Source organism: Entelurus aequoreus, linkage group LG02, assembly GCF_033978785.1.
Source record: "Entelurus aequoreus isolate RoL-2023_Sb linkage group LG02, RoL_Eaeq_v1.1, whole genome shotgun sequence".
NCBI lineage: Eukaryota > Metazoa > Chordata > Actinopteri > Syngnathiformes > Syngnathidae > Entelurus > Entelurus aequoreus.
The window spans coordinates 38090539-38105487 of NC_084732.1; the positions used below are offsets into that span (position 1 = coordinate 38090539).

The 14949-nt window shown below is 44.0% G+C and overlaps 1 protein-coding gene across 1 annotated transcript in view; it reads left to right on the forward strand.

The window, feature by feature from the left end:
* The window catches only part of LOC133633672 (CUB and sushi domain-containing protein 1-like), a 1183208-nt gene that overhangs the window by 782864 nt on the left and 385395 nt on the right, over window positions 1–14949 (forward strand). The window contains exon 10 of the mRNA XM_062026293.1: window positions 12726–12847. Coding sequence (XP_061882277.1) covers window positions 12726–12847 — 122 coding nt within the window. The remainder of the gene's footprint in view (window positions 1–12725; window positions 12848–14949) is intronic.

Consider the following 14949-nt stretch of genomic DNA (forward strand, 5'->3'; position numbering starts at 1 on the left):
AGCCTCATTAGATCTTTTCATGACGACATGAAGGCAACCATCCAGTATGATGGTAGCATATCCAACCCATTTGACATTAAGAGCGGAGTCAAGCAAGGTTGCGTCCTTGCTCCTACCCTTTTCGGCATCTTCTTTGCCCTGCTCATCAATCATGCTTTTGGGACTGCAACAGAAGGGGTATATCTACGTACCAGATCTGACGGCCGACTTTTCAACCTAGCCCGTCTTAAAGCAAGGACCAAAGTCCGTGAGACAATCATTCGGGACATGCTTTTTGCTGATGATGCCGCCATCGTTTCACACACTGAACAAGAACTCCAGTGCCTTATGGACAGATTCTCCCAGGCCTGCAAAGACTTCGGGCTTACCATCAGCCTAAAAAAGACCAATGTGCTGAGTCAGGAAGTGGACACTCCACCAGCCATCACAATCGATGAGTACCAACTCAAAGTCGTACACCAATTTACATACCTGGGATCCACCATCAGTGACAATCTGTCCCTCGACGGTGAGATCAACAAACGTATTGGCAAAGCTGCCACAACCCTAGGGCGCCTCACGACCCGCGTCTGGGAGAACCGGAAGCTGACAACTCCTACCAAGATGGCAGTGTACAACGCCTGCATCGTCAGCACTCTTCTCTACGGCAGCGAAACATGGACAACATACTCCAAACAGGAGCGCAAACTGAACACCTTCCACATGCGCTGCCTTCGCCGCATCCTCGGCATCCATTGGAGTGACAAGGTGACGAATGCCCAGGTCCTCGAACGCGCTGGTCTTCCTACCATGTTCACGCTGCTCAGACAACGCAGGCTGCGTTGGCTCGGCCACGTGTGCCGTATGGAGGATGGACGTATCCCAAAGGACATCCTGTATGGCGAACTTGGCTCTGGCAAGAGATCTGTTGGCCGGCCAAAACTGCGCTTCAAAGATGTCTGCAAGCGGGACATGAAAGCCCTGGACATAAACACTGAACACTGGGAAGATGCAGCAGCTGACCGCAGCAAATGGCGCAGTGTCCTTCACAAACAGCTGAAGACTGGCGAGGAAAAGATCCATGCCACAGCCAATGAAAAAAGAACCAAGCGGAAGACACGCACTCCTGCAGTTGCGCCTTCCAGCTACATCTGCAGTAAATGCGGCCGTGTTTGCCTCTCCCACATCGGACTCATCAGCCACAGCAGGCGTTGTCGCTGAGTTTAAACTTGACCTCTGGACTGGCGCAGTTTCCATAGTCGTTACGACTGACGGACGCCTGATGATGAAGGCGCCCCGTGTTATTAGCCGCACGTTTAATGAACGGAATATTTCAAAACTTTGTTTACCTATTAGCCGCCCCGTGCTATTAGCCGCACCTACGCTACGCTAAAGGGAATGTCAACAAAACAGTCAGATAGGTCAGTCAAACTTTAATAATATATTACAAACCAGCGTTCTAACAACTCTGTTCACTCCCAAAATGTAGTGTACAAATGTGCAATCACAAAAATAGTAACACTCAAAATAGTGCAGAGCAATAGCAACATCAATAACTCAACGTTGCTCATACGTTAGTGTCACACGACACACAAAACAAACATTTAAAGCTCACTTTCTGAAGTTATTACTCATCCACAAATCCCTCGAATTATTCTTCTTCGGTGTGCTTCACTTGTTTTTTGACACCATCGATGATGTGGACGCGCATGCAGTCGTAGATCAACAAGAACGGCGCTGCGTGAAAAAAGTCACCCGGTGTCTTCGCGTAAACGTCTATCAATCACTCGCTCATCTTTTCTTCATCCATCCATCCCTTCGAGGTAGCTTTTATGATGACGCCGGCTGGAAAGTTCTCTTTTGGCAAGGTCTTCCTTTTGAATATCACCGTGGGTGGAAGTTTCTGGCCGTTAGCATGGCAAGCTAGAACCACAGTAGGACGACTTCTCATTCCCTGTGGTGCGAATATTCACCGTACGTGTTCCCGTTGTATCCACAGTGCGGTTCACATGAATATCAAAAGTCAGTGGAACCTTGTACGCGTGTCTCTTAGTAGGAGACATTTTGTTGTCTTTACAGAAATACACAAATGAAATGAAACGTAATATCCGCGCGCTTCTTCTTCTACGGGGGCGGGTGCTCACCTTGGCGGTTGCTTACCGTAGAAGAAGAAGCGCTTCCTCTTTTACGGGGAAAAAAGATGGCGGCTGTTTACTGTAGTTGCGAGACCTAAACTTTATGAAAATAAATATGAATATTAATCCATATATAAGGCGTACCGGGTTATTAGCCGCACTGTCTGCTTTTGAGAAAAATTGTGGTTTTTAGGTGCGGCTTATGGTGCGGAAAATACGGTACATGGTCGTGAAATATGCGCTCCCTCCCCAGGGCACAATCTGCGGCATCTTGCAGTAGCAGCAAAAACATTGCCAATCACTAAAGCTCTTTAAAAACTTCGTAAATGGGCCTAAGAACAAAATGTGTTCTTAAGAACGGTTGCTGAATGGGGCCCAATGTTGGGCAACTGTGTGATATGGAGCATCTCATGAGAGTACTCAACACACAGCCCTTATTATCTAAGTAACTAGCAAAGCATTCCTAAATTGTGTCCAATGACTATTTAGTGTGAGCACCATTGTTATCTAGCACTGCCTTGAATCCCCCGGGACATGGACATCACCAGAGCTGCACTGGTTGTTACTAGAATATTTTTGCACTCTTCTATGATGATAACACGAGTGAAGGTGGTGGATGTCAGACAACTTGCACTCCTCCACCTTACTTCAGTTTAAGGATGCCCCCACAGTTGCTGAATTGGGCTCATGTCTGGAGACAATCTTGGGATACTTCATCACCCTATAAAATAAAATGGTGTGTACTCTGAGTGTTGCGTGTGATCTACTAACACTGCGTGTGCAATTGAAAAGTGGTGCAGACCGCCTTATTTGAATAAAGATTTTGCGTGGAGGCTTTTACCAAGGAGACAGACGATCATTTTCTGCACATTCATGTTATCGTGCTCCTACCTGTGAGTGATGTGATTAAGGCCCTGTTTACACTAAGCCGGAAAAGGTTATCCAGGGTAAATCCCACCTAACCTTTTCCGTGTCCACACACAACAATGCCACCATTTAAGACCCCCGACCCCCTCCGTCCGCCGGCACGACGCGACCTAATACGCATGCGCAAAAAATGTGCACGTCATCGTCATCTTCAAGTTCTTAAACTAAATTTAACTTATCTGAACAATATCCAGTGTTGTGGTATTTCAATGAACTGGAATCCAGTGTGCTGTGGGGCTCTATTGTAGTGAATCACACCTGAGCCATCATAAGTTAATCAAATCTTTATTAGACACGTAAACAATGTGATAAATAACATTTTACATCAATCAAACTAGGGATCTAGATATCTGGTCAGGACACTCCTCACTCTTTTGCCTTCACCTTCATTGTCCATTCGTTTTTGGTGACTTTATATACTCTGGACCTAGAAGTTGAGTTGGCGACATACATGGCGGACAATAACTGATACAGTCTGCTTTGCCAGTCCTTAAGCATTTACCGTTTTCTGTATTTAGTATTCCCTCGAAAGCCAGGTAATACAAAGCACACGCTACCTTGTTTATCACATCCACGGGAGCTCGCATTCTTGTTGTCTCTCCTTTGACAAATGGACAAAGTTTTTCGCTAATCGCTTTCTCTTAAGGTATTCATGTGTGATTTCCACAAGCGTCTGTACATGTAGAAGAAGAAGAAACACGGGCATGTCTGGATGACACGCCTTCATATTTCCAGTGGTTAGCTGTGAGTTACGAAACAGCTTTATTATGAAGCTGGCTGTGGCGGGTTCTTTCTGACGTCACTTCCTGTGTGGGGCGCGGTCTTTCTGGCGTCACTTCCTCTCCAAACTCAGTTTGTAAATGATCAATGGGTCCATACAAATCTAAGTGCCGGAGATTCAAGAAATACACGGCGCGCTTACCCGTGTAAAAATTTGTCTGAGGAGGGGGACCTAAAATGATGGTTTAGTGTGGCTGAAACGGGGCTTAGGCTAAATAATTATTCGTTTAAGGGGTTAAGTGACTTAGTGTAGACATGGCCTAAGGACACATCTATAATCTGTAACACCTTTTCTGAATCGCAATCTAGACAACGGAAACATATGCGCACTGACACTTAATTCTGTGCGTGAGGCTGTGGATCGCATCACCAGCGCATTTGTGTGACTGGAATGACTCAAATGTAAGAAAATGTCCAAAGAAAGATGTCTTTTTATGTTGAAGATATAGTAATACATTTCCTAAATTAAAAAAAAACTAACAACATTGACAAAATATCAGTGGACTCCAAAAAGTATCAATTTCATTCATTTTAATCAGCCACTTAGGTCCTGTAGCAGCTATAAAAATATAAAAGGAAATTGCGGAATTGACGGTATGTCTAATATTATTTTTATTTCTGACCATCCAAAATGTTGACACTCACACGTAGGACGGAGGATTCTCGTCTGTCCATAGTCTGTCTTTGCAGCGCGGGCACTGATACTGCATCTGTGTGTTTAACTGTCAGTTTGCACGTCCTTCTGACACGTGCTAAATAAAACACAAAATAGTGCTCGCAAAACGGTGATGAGTGTTGATGAATCACATTGCGGGTGCTAAATAATTATATTTGCATTTTCGCCTTCCGGTTTTGTGGGTGTTTTGGTGATCAGCATATATTTGGCATATTAATGAAGACAGAGACGCAAAATGGATTGCACGCCTTATTCTGCTCACTTAACAGAACGCAATCCACTTTGCACACATTTAGTAGATCAGCTTTGCGTGTGCTATCAAATTTGCATGTGTTTTAGTACACACAAGCTTTAAGTAAATTAGGCCAAAATTAAATAATACATTAATCAAAACTGAGCATAATTATCCTTGAAAGTTTATTTTTCTGATGCAGTTGTATTGAAAGTCATTGAATTGTGCAGTAAACCTTAAGGTTTATGTTTCACTGTTCACTGGCCCATTAATTAATTAATTAATCCAACAATGGCTTCCCCTCGCAATGTTTTTAAGAACAGTACAATGCCTCGCCCAATCCTGTTGAACCTTATCACCAAATGGAGACTGTGTGTGTTTAATTGACATGTTTTGTCAATTGGTTTGGATCCTCCCTTGAACTTTTTGTGCACCGTGTTTTGGAGGCTTTGGTGCGTTCACACAAGCAGACAAAACAAGGATGCACTGCAACTGCTCCACTGAGTGTGTCTGGGGTTGGGCCTCTCCAGGGACTTAAACCCATGAGCTTTCTTATTCTCCTTTGAGACCTAACTGTTAATTAGAAGCTGATCTCTGGAATGAATAGCCATTAATGTGTTTCTTTGTGCTTGGGTGTGTGCGTGTGTGCGTCAGTGTGTGTGTGTGTGTGTGTGTGCGTGTGTGTGCATGCGTGTGTTTGTGAGCCACAGTGTGTTTAAGTTCTCTTTTCTAATTAACAGGCAGAGCAGTCATCCTTAGGTCCTCCTCTTTTTCTCTTTCTTTCTAACCTTTCTGCCCTTTCTACATCACTCACTGCCTCCGTCACCTTATTTTCCTTTTCTCCCACTGCCTTTCTGCAGAGGAATGTCTCTCAACATGTCGCTTATAAAGACGGTGTGCAAATGCTTAGATCTGTATATGCACTCTAATGGCACACATTATTTCATCCATCCATTTTCTACCGCTTGTCCCTGTCAGGGTTGCGGGGGATGCTGGGGCCTATCCCAGCTGCACTCGGGCGGAAGGCGGCGTACACGCTGCACAAGTTGCGACCTCATCGCAGGGCCAACACATATATACAGACAACATTCACACTCACATTCACACACTAGGGCCAATTGAGTGTTGCCATTTGTTGCTATATATTTAGTTATATTTACATATATATATATATATATATATATATATATATATATATATATATATATATATATATATATATATATATATATATATATATATATATATATATATGTATGTATGTATGTATATATGTACGTATATACTGTATGCATGTATATACAGTATGTATGTACAATATATATATTTATGTACATACAATGTATGTTGTAAGAGTTGCGTACTTGTGGTCTCACGGATACACATTCTGGAAGCCAGTTGCGCAGAGTTGACAAAGGTTTTAATGTTTTTACAAGCTCTAAAATAGCTACGTTTTGCTCCAGACTTTGCAGTCTCTCCAATCCTCCCCCTGCTCCTGCACCCGGCCGCTCACTGTTAGAGACAACAAATGATTAGATTAACACTTACCACCTGTGAAATCTATTTACCTGCCAGCTGTGTCTCGCCGTCAGCACATGCCCTGACCCTGCCCTGCCCCTGCCCGATGGTGCTCGTCCTCAGCACCATGGACAGCGGCGGTGACTTTTGCTCCTGCAGGCAGCGCTGGCTACACCTCCCTCCACAAACCTCCACCCCCAGACTTAGGCCGCGCCTACTCCCCCCTGCATGAGAGCGGGAGAGGAAGTCCGCCACGGCCATCTGCGCCCCCGGCCTATGGATCACTCTGAAATTGTAGGGTTGTAAAGCGAGATACCAACGGGTGATCCGCGCGTTGGCATCTTTCATGCGGTGAAGCCACTGGAGGGGTTTGTGGTCCGAGCAGAGGCTGAACGGGCGTCCCAGCAGGTAGTACCGGAAGGCCCCGACCGCCCACCGGATGGCGAGGCACTCTCTCTCCACTGTGCTATATCTGGCCTCTCTTTCTAATAATTTTTTGCTGATGTACAGGACCGGGTGGTCGGTGCCCCCCCTCTGCTGGGATAAAAAAGTTCCCAGCCCTCTGCCCGACACGTCCGCCTGTAAACAAAATGGGATAGAAAAATCTGGCATGTGCAGTACCGGCTCCTTGCAAAGTTCTTTCCTCACCTTCTTGAATGCCTGATGACACTGCTCTGTCCACTGGACCAGATCTGGAGCACCTTTTTGGGTGAGGTCAGTTAGTGGGCTGGTCAGGTCTGCAAACCAGGGGACGAACCTCCGGTAGTAGCCCACCAGCCCTAAAAACTGCCTCACCTCCTTTTTCGTCTTCGGGGTCGGGCAGACCGCAACTGCCGCGGGGAACCTCCGGACCCAGCTCCTCGCTCTCTGCTATCGCCGTCACCATGGAGACAGGCTCCACCTCCCTCCAACCTTTTAGTAGGTTGAGGTGGTATATTTGGGTTGCCCCGCCCCGGTCAGACCGCCTGACCTCACAATCCACGTCACCTATTCGTTGTGTGACCACAAAGGGTCCTTGCTACTTCGCGAGTAATTTGGAGCGTCACCGCTGAGAACAGCGCGGCTATCCCCTTTCCCTACCGGTTGTTAACGCACCCCTGCGCACTGCTTTACTAACCTGTTAAACCCCGGCCAATTAGTTCCCAAGATTAAGAGGTGCGTTAGGCGCAAATTTACAGCCACCTTCACCTTATATTTTTCCCCCTTGCACAAAATTTCCACCGGCACGATAGTACTGAACATCCCATGCACACATTTAACCCACACCCGTGTAACCTTTCTCAGCACCCCGGGTCGAACCAGGTTCTGGTGGATCATGGACTGCTCGCAGCCCGAATCCACCATCGCCCGGTGTGTACTCCCTTATATCTTTACCGGTACATAGTACGTCTCTCCTGGCCCGGGGGAGGGCGCCGAAGGGTCGACAACCCAGATCACCTGTCCCACCTCCATGTTTGGACATTCCTGCTGCAGGTGTCCAAGCCGCCCACACCTCCAGCACGCCTGCCCAGGCATTCGAGGAGCCATTTGTGGGGGAAACACAGCGTCAGTAGCGGCCGGGACCTGAGGAGGAGAAAACACAGTCGGATTGTTCCGAGGCCTCGGCCACTGCTGAGCTCCCTCGGCCGGCGGCGCACGGAACTGGACGCTCCATTGCCTCCGCGGCCTACTCCTTCTTTTTCTCCCGATGGACCGCCAGGTGGTCCCCAGCCAACGCCACCGCCTCTGCCAAGTCCTGAGGACGGTGGTAGCGGACCCATGCGGATGTCCACGCCGAGATCGCCCCCAGGAATCTGTTCCAATACTTCATGGACTTGCCCGAGTTGCAGTCATCACGTCGCTGTGTCCCTTAATTGCTGGCCCAGGGCGAAAGGCCACTCCTCCAGGCCGAGCCGCATTGCCCGTAACCGGCACCTGTGGTCCTCTTTGGACCCTCCCGTCTGGTCCAGTACCGCCCGTCTCAGGTTCCGGTACCTCACCTGGGAAGCTGGTGGTAGGCTGAGTGCCGCTCGCTGGGCTTCTCCCGCCAGCAGCGTTAGAAGTCATACTGCCCATTCCTCTTTAGGCCACGCGCATGCTCCCGCTGTGGCCTCGAACATGTCCAAAAAAGTCTGTGGGTCCTCTGTCTCCGCCATTCGGTGCATCCCCACGGCCGCCAATGTTGGCTGCGCTGCCGCGGGTACCCCCGCTCCGGTCCTTTCTATTAGTGCTCGCAGGATCTCGCTCTGCTGAGCAATACGCCCCTGCATGGCCTCCATCTGCCGGTGGTTTGCCGTGGACACCTCCGCCAAGAGCTGCCCCAATGCCTCTATCGGGCTTGGTGTCGACATTGTTCCTCTTTTTTTTTCGATTGGGCGCCAGATGTAAGAGTTGCATACCTGCGGTCTCACGGATACATACGCTGGAAGCCAGTTGCGCAGAGTTGACAAATGTTTCAATGTTTTTACAAGCTCTCAAATAGCTACGTTTTGCTCCAGACTTTGCAGTCTCTCCAATCCTCCCCCTAAAGACAACAGATGATTAGATTAACACGTGCCACATGTGAAATCCAGCTGTGTCTCGCCGTCAGCACATGCCCCGCCCCTGCCCGATGGTGCTCGTCCTCAGCAACATGGACAGCGGCGGTGACTTTTGCTCCTGCAGGCAGCGCTGGCTACACCTCCCTCCACATACAGGTATGTATATATATGTATCTGTATGTTTGTTTATATATATGTATGTATATATATATATATATATATATATATATATATATATATATATATATATATATATATATATATATATATATATATATATATACATACATATATATATATATACATATATATACATATATATATATATATATATATTTGTTTATATATATATATATATATATATATATATATATATATATATATATATATATATATATATATATATATATATATATATATATATATATATATACACATATATATATATACACATGTATGTGTGTATATATACAAACATACACATACATATATATTAAATATACATACGTATATGTGTTAGGCTGGACAGTTAATCCAATTTCGATTTCGGCTTCTTACAATTCTGAAAATAAAATGATTAAAAAAAAAAGATTAATGGGCTGCGCAACATGCATGCAAATTCCAGAGCTTGTGACGGTGAAATAGATGAGTGAATGAGTGAAAAAAAGAGCATGTCTACTAGAAGTTTGGGATGTCACCATGGTTGCTACTTTTAATATGATACAGTGCTAGTATGCCTTATTAATAATCCCTAAACTCAATAAAACAGGTAAGGCATGATTACCGCGTTCACGTAACTGCAGACGGAGTCACAGAATTGGCCAATAAAAAGGAATCCGCTGATAAACGCAAAATAATATCAGGGAAATTCCCATGTAATAATTGACAATGTATGTCAAATTTTGTCATTGTGAGGAGAAGAATCATTTGTTTGGGAATATAATGTGTACGGTAGCGCTCATTCACCCCCGACACATCCCTCTTTTACAGTATGTCCGTGGGTCCCATTTTTTTAGGAACGCTAATACAAAAACTCACAATAATGTCTGATTGAATGCTAAAAAAGTTATGACAGACCACCTAAAAAAAAACGAACGGAATGTTACTCTTTTTTTTTTACTGAATGAGACACCTAAAATGTACAAAGCCCGTTTCCATATGAGTTGGGAAATTGTGTTAGATGTAAATATAAACGGAATACAATGATTTGAAAATCATTTTCAACCCATATTCAGTTGAATATGCTACAAAGACAACATATTTGATGTTCAAACTGATAAAGACATTTTTTTTGCAAATAATCATTAACTTTAGAATTTGATGCCAGCAACACGTGACAAAGAAGTTGGGAACGATGGCAATAAATACTGATAAAGTTGAGGAATGCTCATCAAACACTTATTTGGAACATCCCACAGGTGAACAGGCAGGATGGGAACAGGTGGGTGCCATGATTGGGTATAAAAGTAGATTCCATGAAATGCTCAGTCATTCACAACCAAGGATGGGGCGAGGGTCACCACTTTGTCAACAAATGTGTGAGCAAATTGTTGAACAGTTTAAGAAAAACCTTTCTCAACCAGCTATTGCAAGGAATTTAGGGATTTCACCATCTACGGTCCGTAATATCATCAAAGGGTTCAGAGAATCTGGAGAAATCACTGCACGTAAGCAGCTAAGCCCGTGACCTTCGATCCCTCAGGCTGTACTGCATCAACAAGCGACATCAGTGTGTAAAGGATATCACCACATGGGGTCAGGAACACTTCAGAAACCCACTGTCAGTAACTACAGTTGGTCGCTACATCTGTAAGTTAAAGTTAAAACTATCCTATGCAAGGTGAAAAACGTTTATCAACAACACCCAGAAACGCCGTCGGCTTCGCTGGGCCTGAGCTCATCTAAGATGGACTGATACAAAGTGGAAAAGTGTTCTGTGGTCTGACGAGTCCACATTTCAAATTGTTTTTGGAAACTGTGGACGTCGTGTCCTCCGGACCAAAGAGGTTAGAACCATCCGGATTATAGGCGCAAAGTTGAAAAGCCAACATCTGTGATGGTATGGGGGTGTATTAGTGCCCAAGACATGGGTAACTTACACATCTGTGAAGGCGCCATTAATGCTGAAAGGTACATACAGGTTTTGGAGCAACATATGTTGCCATCCAAGCAACGTTACCATAGACGCCCCTGCTTTTTTCAGCAAGACAATGCCAAGCCACGTGTTACATCAACGTGGCTTCATAGTAAAAGAGTGCGGGTACTAGACTGGCCTGCCTGTTGTCCAGACCTGTCTCCCATTGAAAATGTGTGGCGCATTACGAAGCTTAAAATACCACAACGGAGACCCCCGGACTGTTGAACAACTTAAGCTGTACATCAAGCAAGAATGGGAAAGAATTCCACCTGAGAAGCTTACAAAATGTGTCTCCTCAGTTCCCAAACGTTTACTGAGTGTTGTTAAAACGAAAGGCCATGTGACACAATGGTGAACATGCCCTTTCCCAACTACTTTGGCACGTGTTGCAGCCATGAAATTCTAAGTTAATTATTATTTGCAAAAAAATTAAATAAAGTTTATGAGTTTGAACATCAAATATCTTCTATTTGCAGTGCATTCAATTGAATATGGGTTGAAAAGGATTTGCAAATCATTGTATTCCGTTTATATTTACATCTAACACAATTTCCCAACTCATATAGAAACGGGGTTTGTACATTAAAGTAAAGAATGTGGGATTTACAATAACAACTATAAATGATATAAGGCTGAATATTAGCAACATATAAAAGTCGCTCTTCTTTTACTTCTCAGACCAATTCTTCTTTTAACATCTTGTACAATTAAGCAAAAGTTAACAAAAATGCAACAAAAATGTCAAAATATGAACACAAAGGGTGAAAAACGCATCTGATATAATATAATTTTGCTGCAAAACTTTGTCGGAAAAATCTGCTTCTGCGTCTGTCCCTGACACCAGTGTCTCGGGCTGGCAGCTCTCTAAATAAACTCTGCCCACACTGGTTGGTGCCTCTTCTGCCTTGAGTGGCTGTGAAGTGGATTACTGTAATAACTTGTATAACACTCAAAACCGCAAATTACAGCCATTGAAATACTTCATATAGTTCAAGACATACGGTAATTTGAAAACAGCACTGCACATCATAATGGTGGCTATAGTTTCGATGTTAAAGTTCTAAAAATAATAATTGGGAAACATCCTGCACGCCAGATTAAAAATCTTAATGGCCAGTATTTTGCCCAGGTCTGCTCTATACTGTATGTGTTCCTAATGATAAACTCTGAAATATGTTTTTCCTATTTTCAAACTAATAGACTACTAGCTAGATAAAGTACAGTAGTACCTAAACTTGTGTGCTTAATTGGCTCCGTGACAGAGCTCTGCACTGAAAACACTTGTATCTCAAGTCAACATCACCCAGTGAAATTAATTCAAATCAATTTATTTGGTGCTTGTTCCCCCACCCCCAAAACATCACCATTTTAACAGGGAGCAAAAAAGAAACACACACTTCTACAAATCTTATACGGTAGTTTTATGAAGTAATGTTACAATAATGTACAGCATTTATCTTAGAGAGCGAATTTCTACAGTATTCTTCTATAGCTGCTTCGGCACCAACCACCTGCAGCTTTTTCATATTTTCATGGATACATGTCGAGCTTTTAGATATTATTTTAACGTCCCCTGCTGGCGTAATCAAAGTCTTGTATTTGTTAAAGCTGTCAATTACATTTGAATAACATCTGATAAAGTTTACTTGATTGACAGGTCTGAATTTTTTTCACAATTAATTTGAATGCAAATAGTCCAACTTTTTGAGGCCAAGTTTAAACCACAGAAGTCATTTTTCAACTCTCTATATCTTTGTTTCTGTTTCTGTATTACCATATGAATAGTTGTAAAACCTTGTCTGTTTCTTATCTTCCAATGTAGCACGTACCTGTGGTAGCAACCTACGGGGGCCCAGAGGGATCATAACATCTCCCAACTATCCTGTTCAATATGAGAACAATGCTCACTGCGTTTGGGTCATCACTACATTGGACTCTACAAAGGTAAGTGTCATCCCAATCTTTTCTGGCTTTAGAACTTTTTAATCATCCGTGTATCAGCATTAGAAAGAGGCTGTTCTCTCCTTATACATTTAGAGTATTTTTGTCTTTAAATTCTCCTTCTGTGCTGTGCTGGGTTGTATTGGGATGGACGCTTATTTATTTATAGTCATTGAATTGCGTATAACTTCTTTCAGCCTATTGACACTGCAGCCCAATTGGTGTTTAATCATGCTCCTCCATTACAGCAGAGATGTTCTCATTAACCACATTACTTCTTCAAATAGTATTCAGTTTGCCTTGGTCTGTCTTTTCTCCTCCTTAGGTTGAAAGGGCATCAGTCCAATCATCCCATTGGCCATTGTTATTCCCATGTAATGCTCTATACAACTGAGAACTTTAGCTCTAATCTTAATGGATGTAGTGTTTGTTGTAGACCTGTATGTGTATCAGCGTTGTCTCGATACCAATTGTTTGGTACCGGGACCGATACCAAAATGTATTTCAATATTTTTTTATATTTTTCGAAATAGAGAGGACTGTCATGATCTGTTGTATCAGTTCAAGCTTTATCCTGAGTTTCTTAACTCTGACCTACTCAGTGGCCTAATGGTTAGAGTGTCCGCTCTGAGGTCGTAGGTTGTGAGTTCAAACCCTGGCCGAGTCATACCAAAGACTATACAAATGGGACCCATTACCTCCCTGCTTGGCACTCAGCATCAAGGGTTGGAATTGGGGGTGGAATCACCAAAAATGCTTCCCGGGCGTGGCCATCGCTGCTGTCCACTGTTCCCCTCACCTCCCAGGGGGTGAACAAGGGGATGGGTCAAATGCCACACCTAGTGTGTGTGTGACAATCATTGGTAATTTAACCTTAACTTTGGTATTTTTCTGTGTGTAGTTTTAGTTCCTGTCTTGCGCTCTTGTTTTGTGGTTTTTCACTTCCTGTTTTGTCCTTTCCAGCAGCAGCTTTAAGCCAGCCTTTGATCACTTTTCACAATACCTCACCTGTTTTTTTATTGGTAATTAGCACTATATAAGTTGAGTTTGAGACGCCAGTTGGTTGTCGGGACATTATTCACTGGTCACTGTTGATGATTCTTTCCGTGCTGAGATCAAGTATGCACGTACTTTATGAACGCGGTCTGCTTCACATTCTTTGTAAGTGTTTTTGCTGTGTTCCAGCATTTTGTTTTGTTTTCCTTATAGTCTACCCAGTCAGAGCACTTCCCTGTTGCTCTCGCATTTTGTTTGTTTAATCATTAAATACCCTTTTTGTCCTGCACGCTGCCTCCTCGTTCGTCTGCACTTAAAATCACTGCAACCTTGTTGTCTTACACGACACACCCTTGACAAGGGCTACAAAAAAGAGGAAAGACTGCCTAGGAAGATCCATGACCGAGAAAGCCCTTGTATGGGTGCTGGTGGTTCAGGGGTGGATATGTCACAGCTTGGGCCAAAGTTTGGAGTTAGACTGAAGAGAAGATGATGGATGACTTTCTTGGTGAATACATCTTTAGGGCTTGATGATCCTTCTCTTTTTGTCCGCACACTTCTTTGCTTCGACATGACAGCTGTGCCAAAGACATCCCGGGGTGTTATTGGGGTGTCAAGGAGAATCTCCTTCTTGGTTGACAGGGAAGTGAGGTGCAGCCACCAGGCTTTTTTTTTTCATTCTTGCACGAAAGACCACAAAAGAACTTGTGCAATATTTGACAGAACACCTATTGGGAGTGAGTCACATGGTCCACTGTCTGCTCCATTCTCAGTAGCATTGGGATTGTTTGGTGGACTTGGTTTTAAGAGCCCCTCTAATGATGACAACTTTAGCACTTATTTTATAGTTCTAGACCAAAAAAATTATAAATGATAAATTTCCCCCCAAAATACTCAGTGGTGATTTACGGCTTGTTTTCTAACCAGTTTCAGCACATTTTGGAACGCCCACTTTTTAGCTCCAAAATGTGGGCGGGCCTGCATCAGCCTGCTCACATCATCTACAGCAGTGGTCCCCAACCACCGGGCCGCGGCCCGGTACCGGTCCGTGGATCGATTGGTACCGGGCCGCACAAGAAATAAAAAACAAAAAAAACCATTTTATTTTT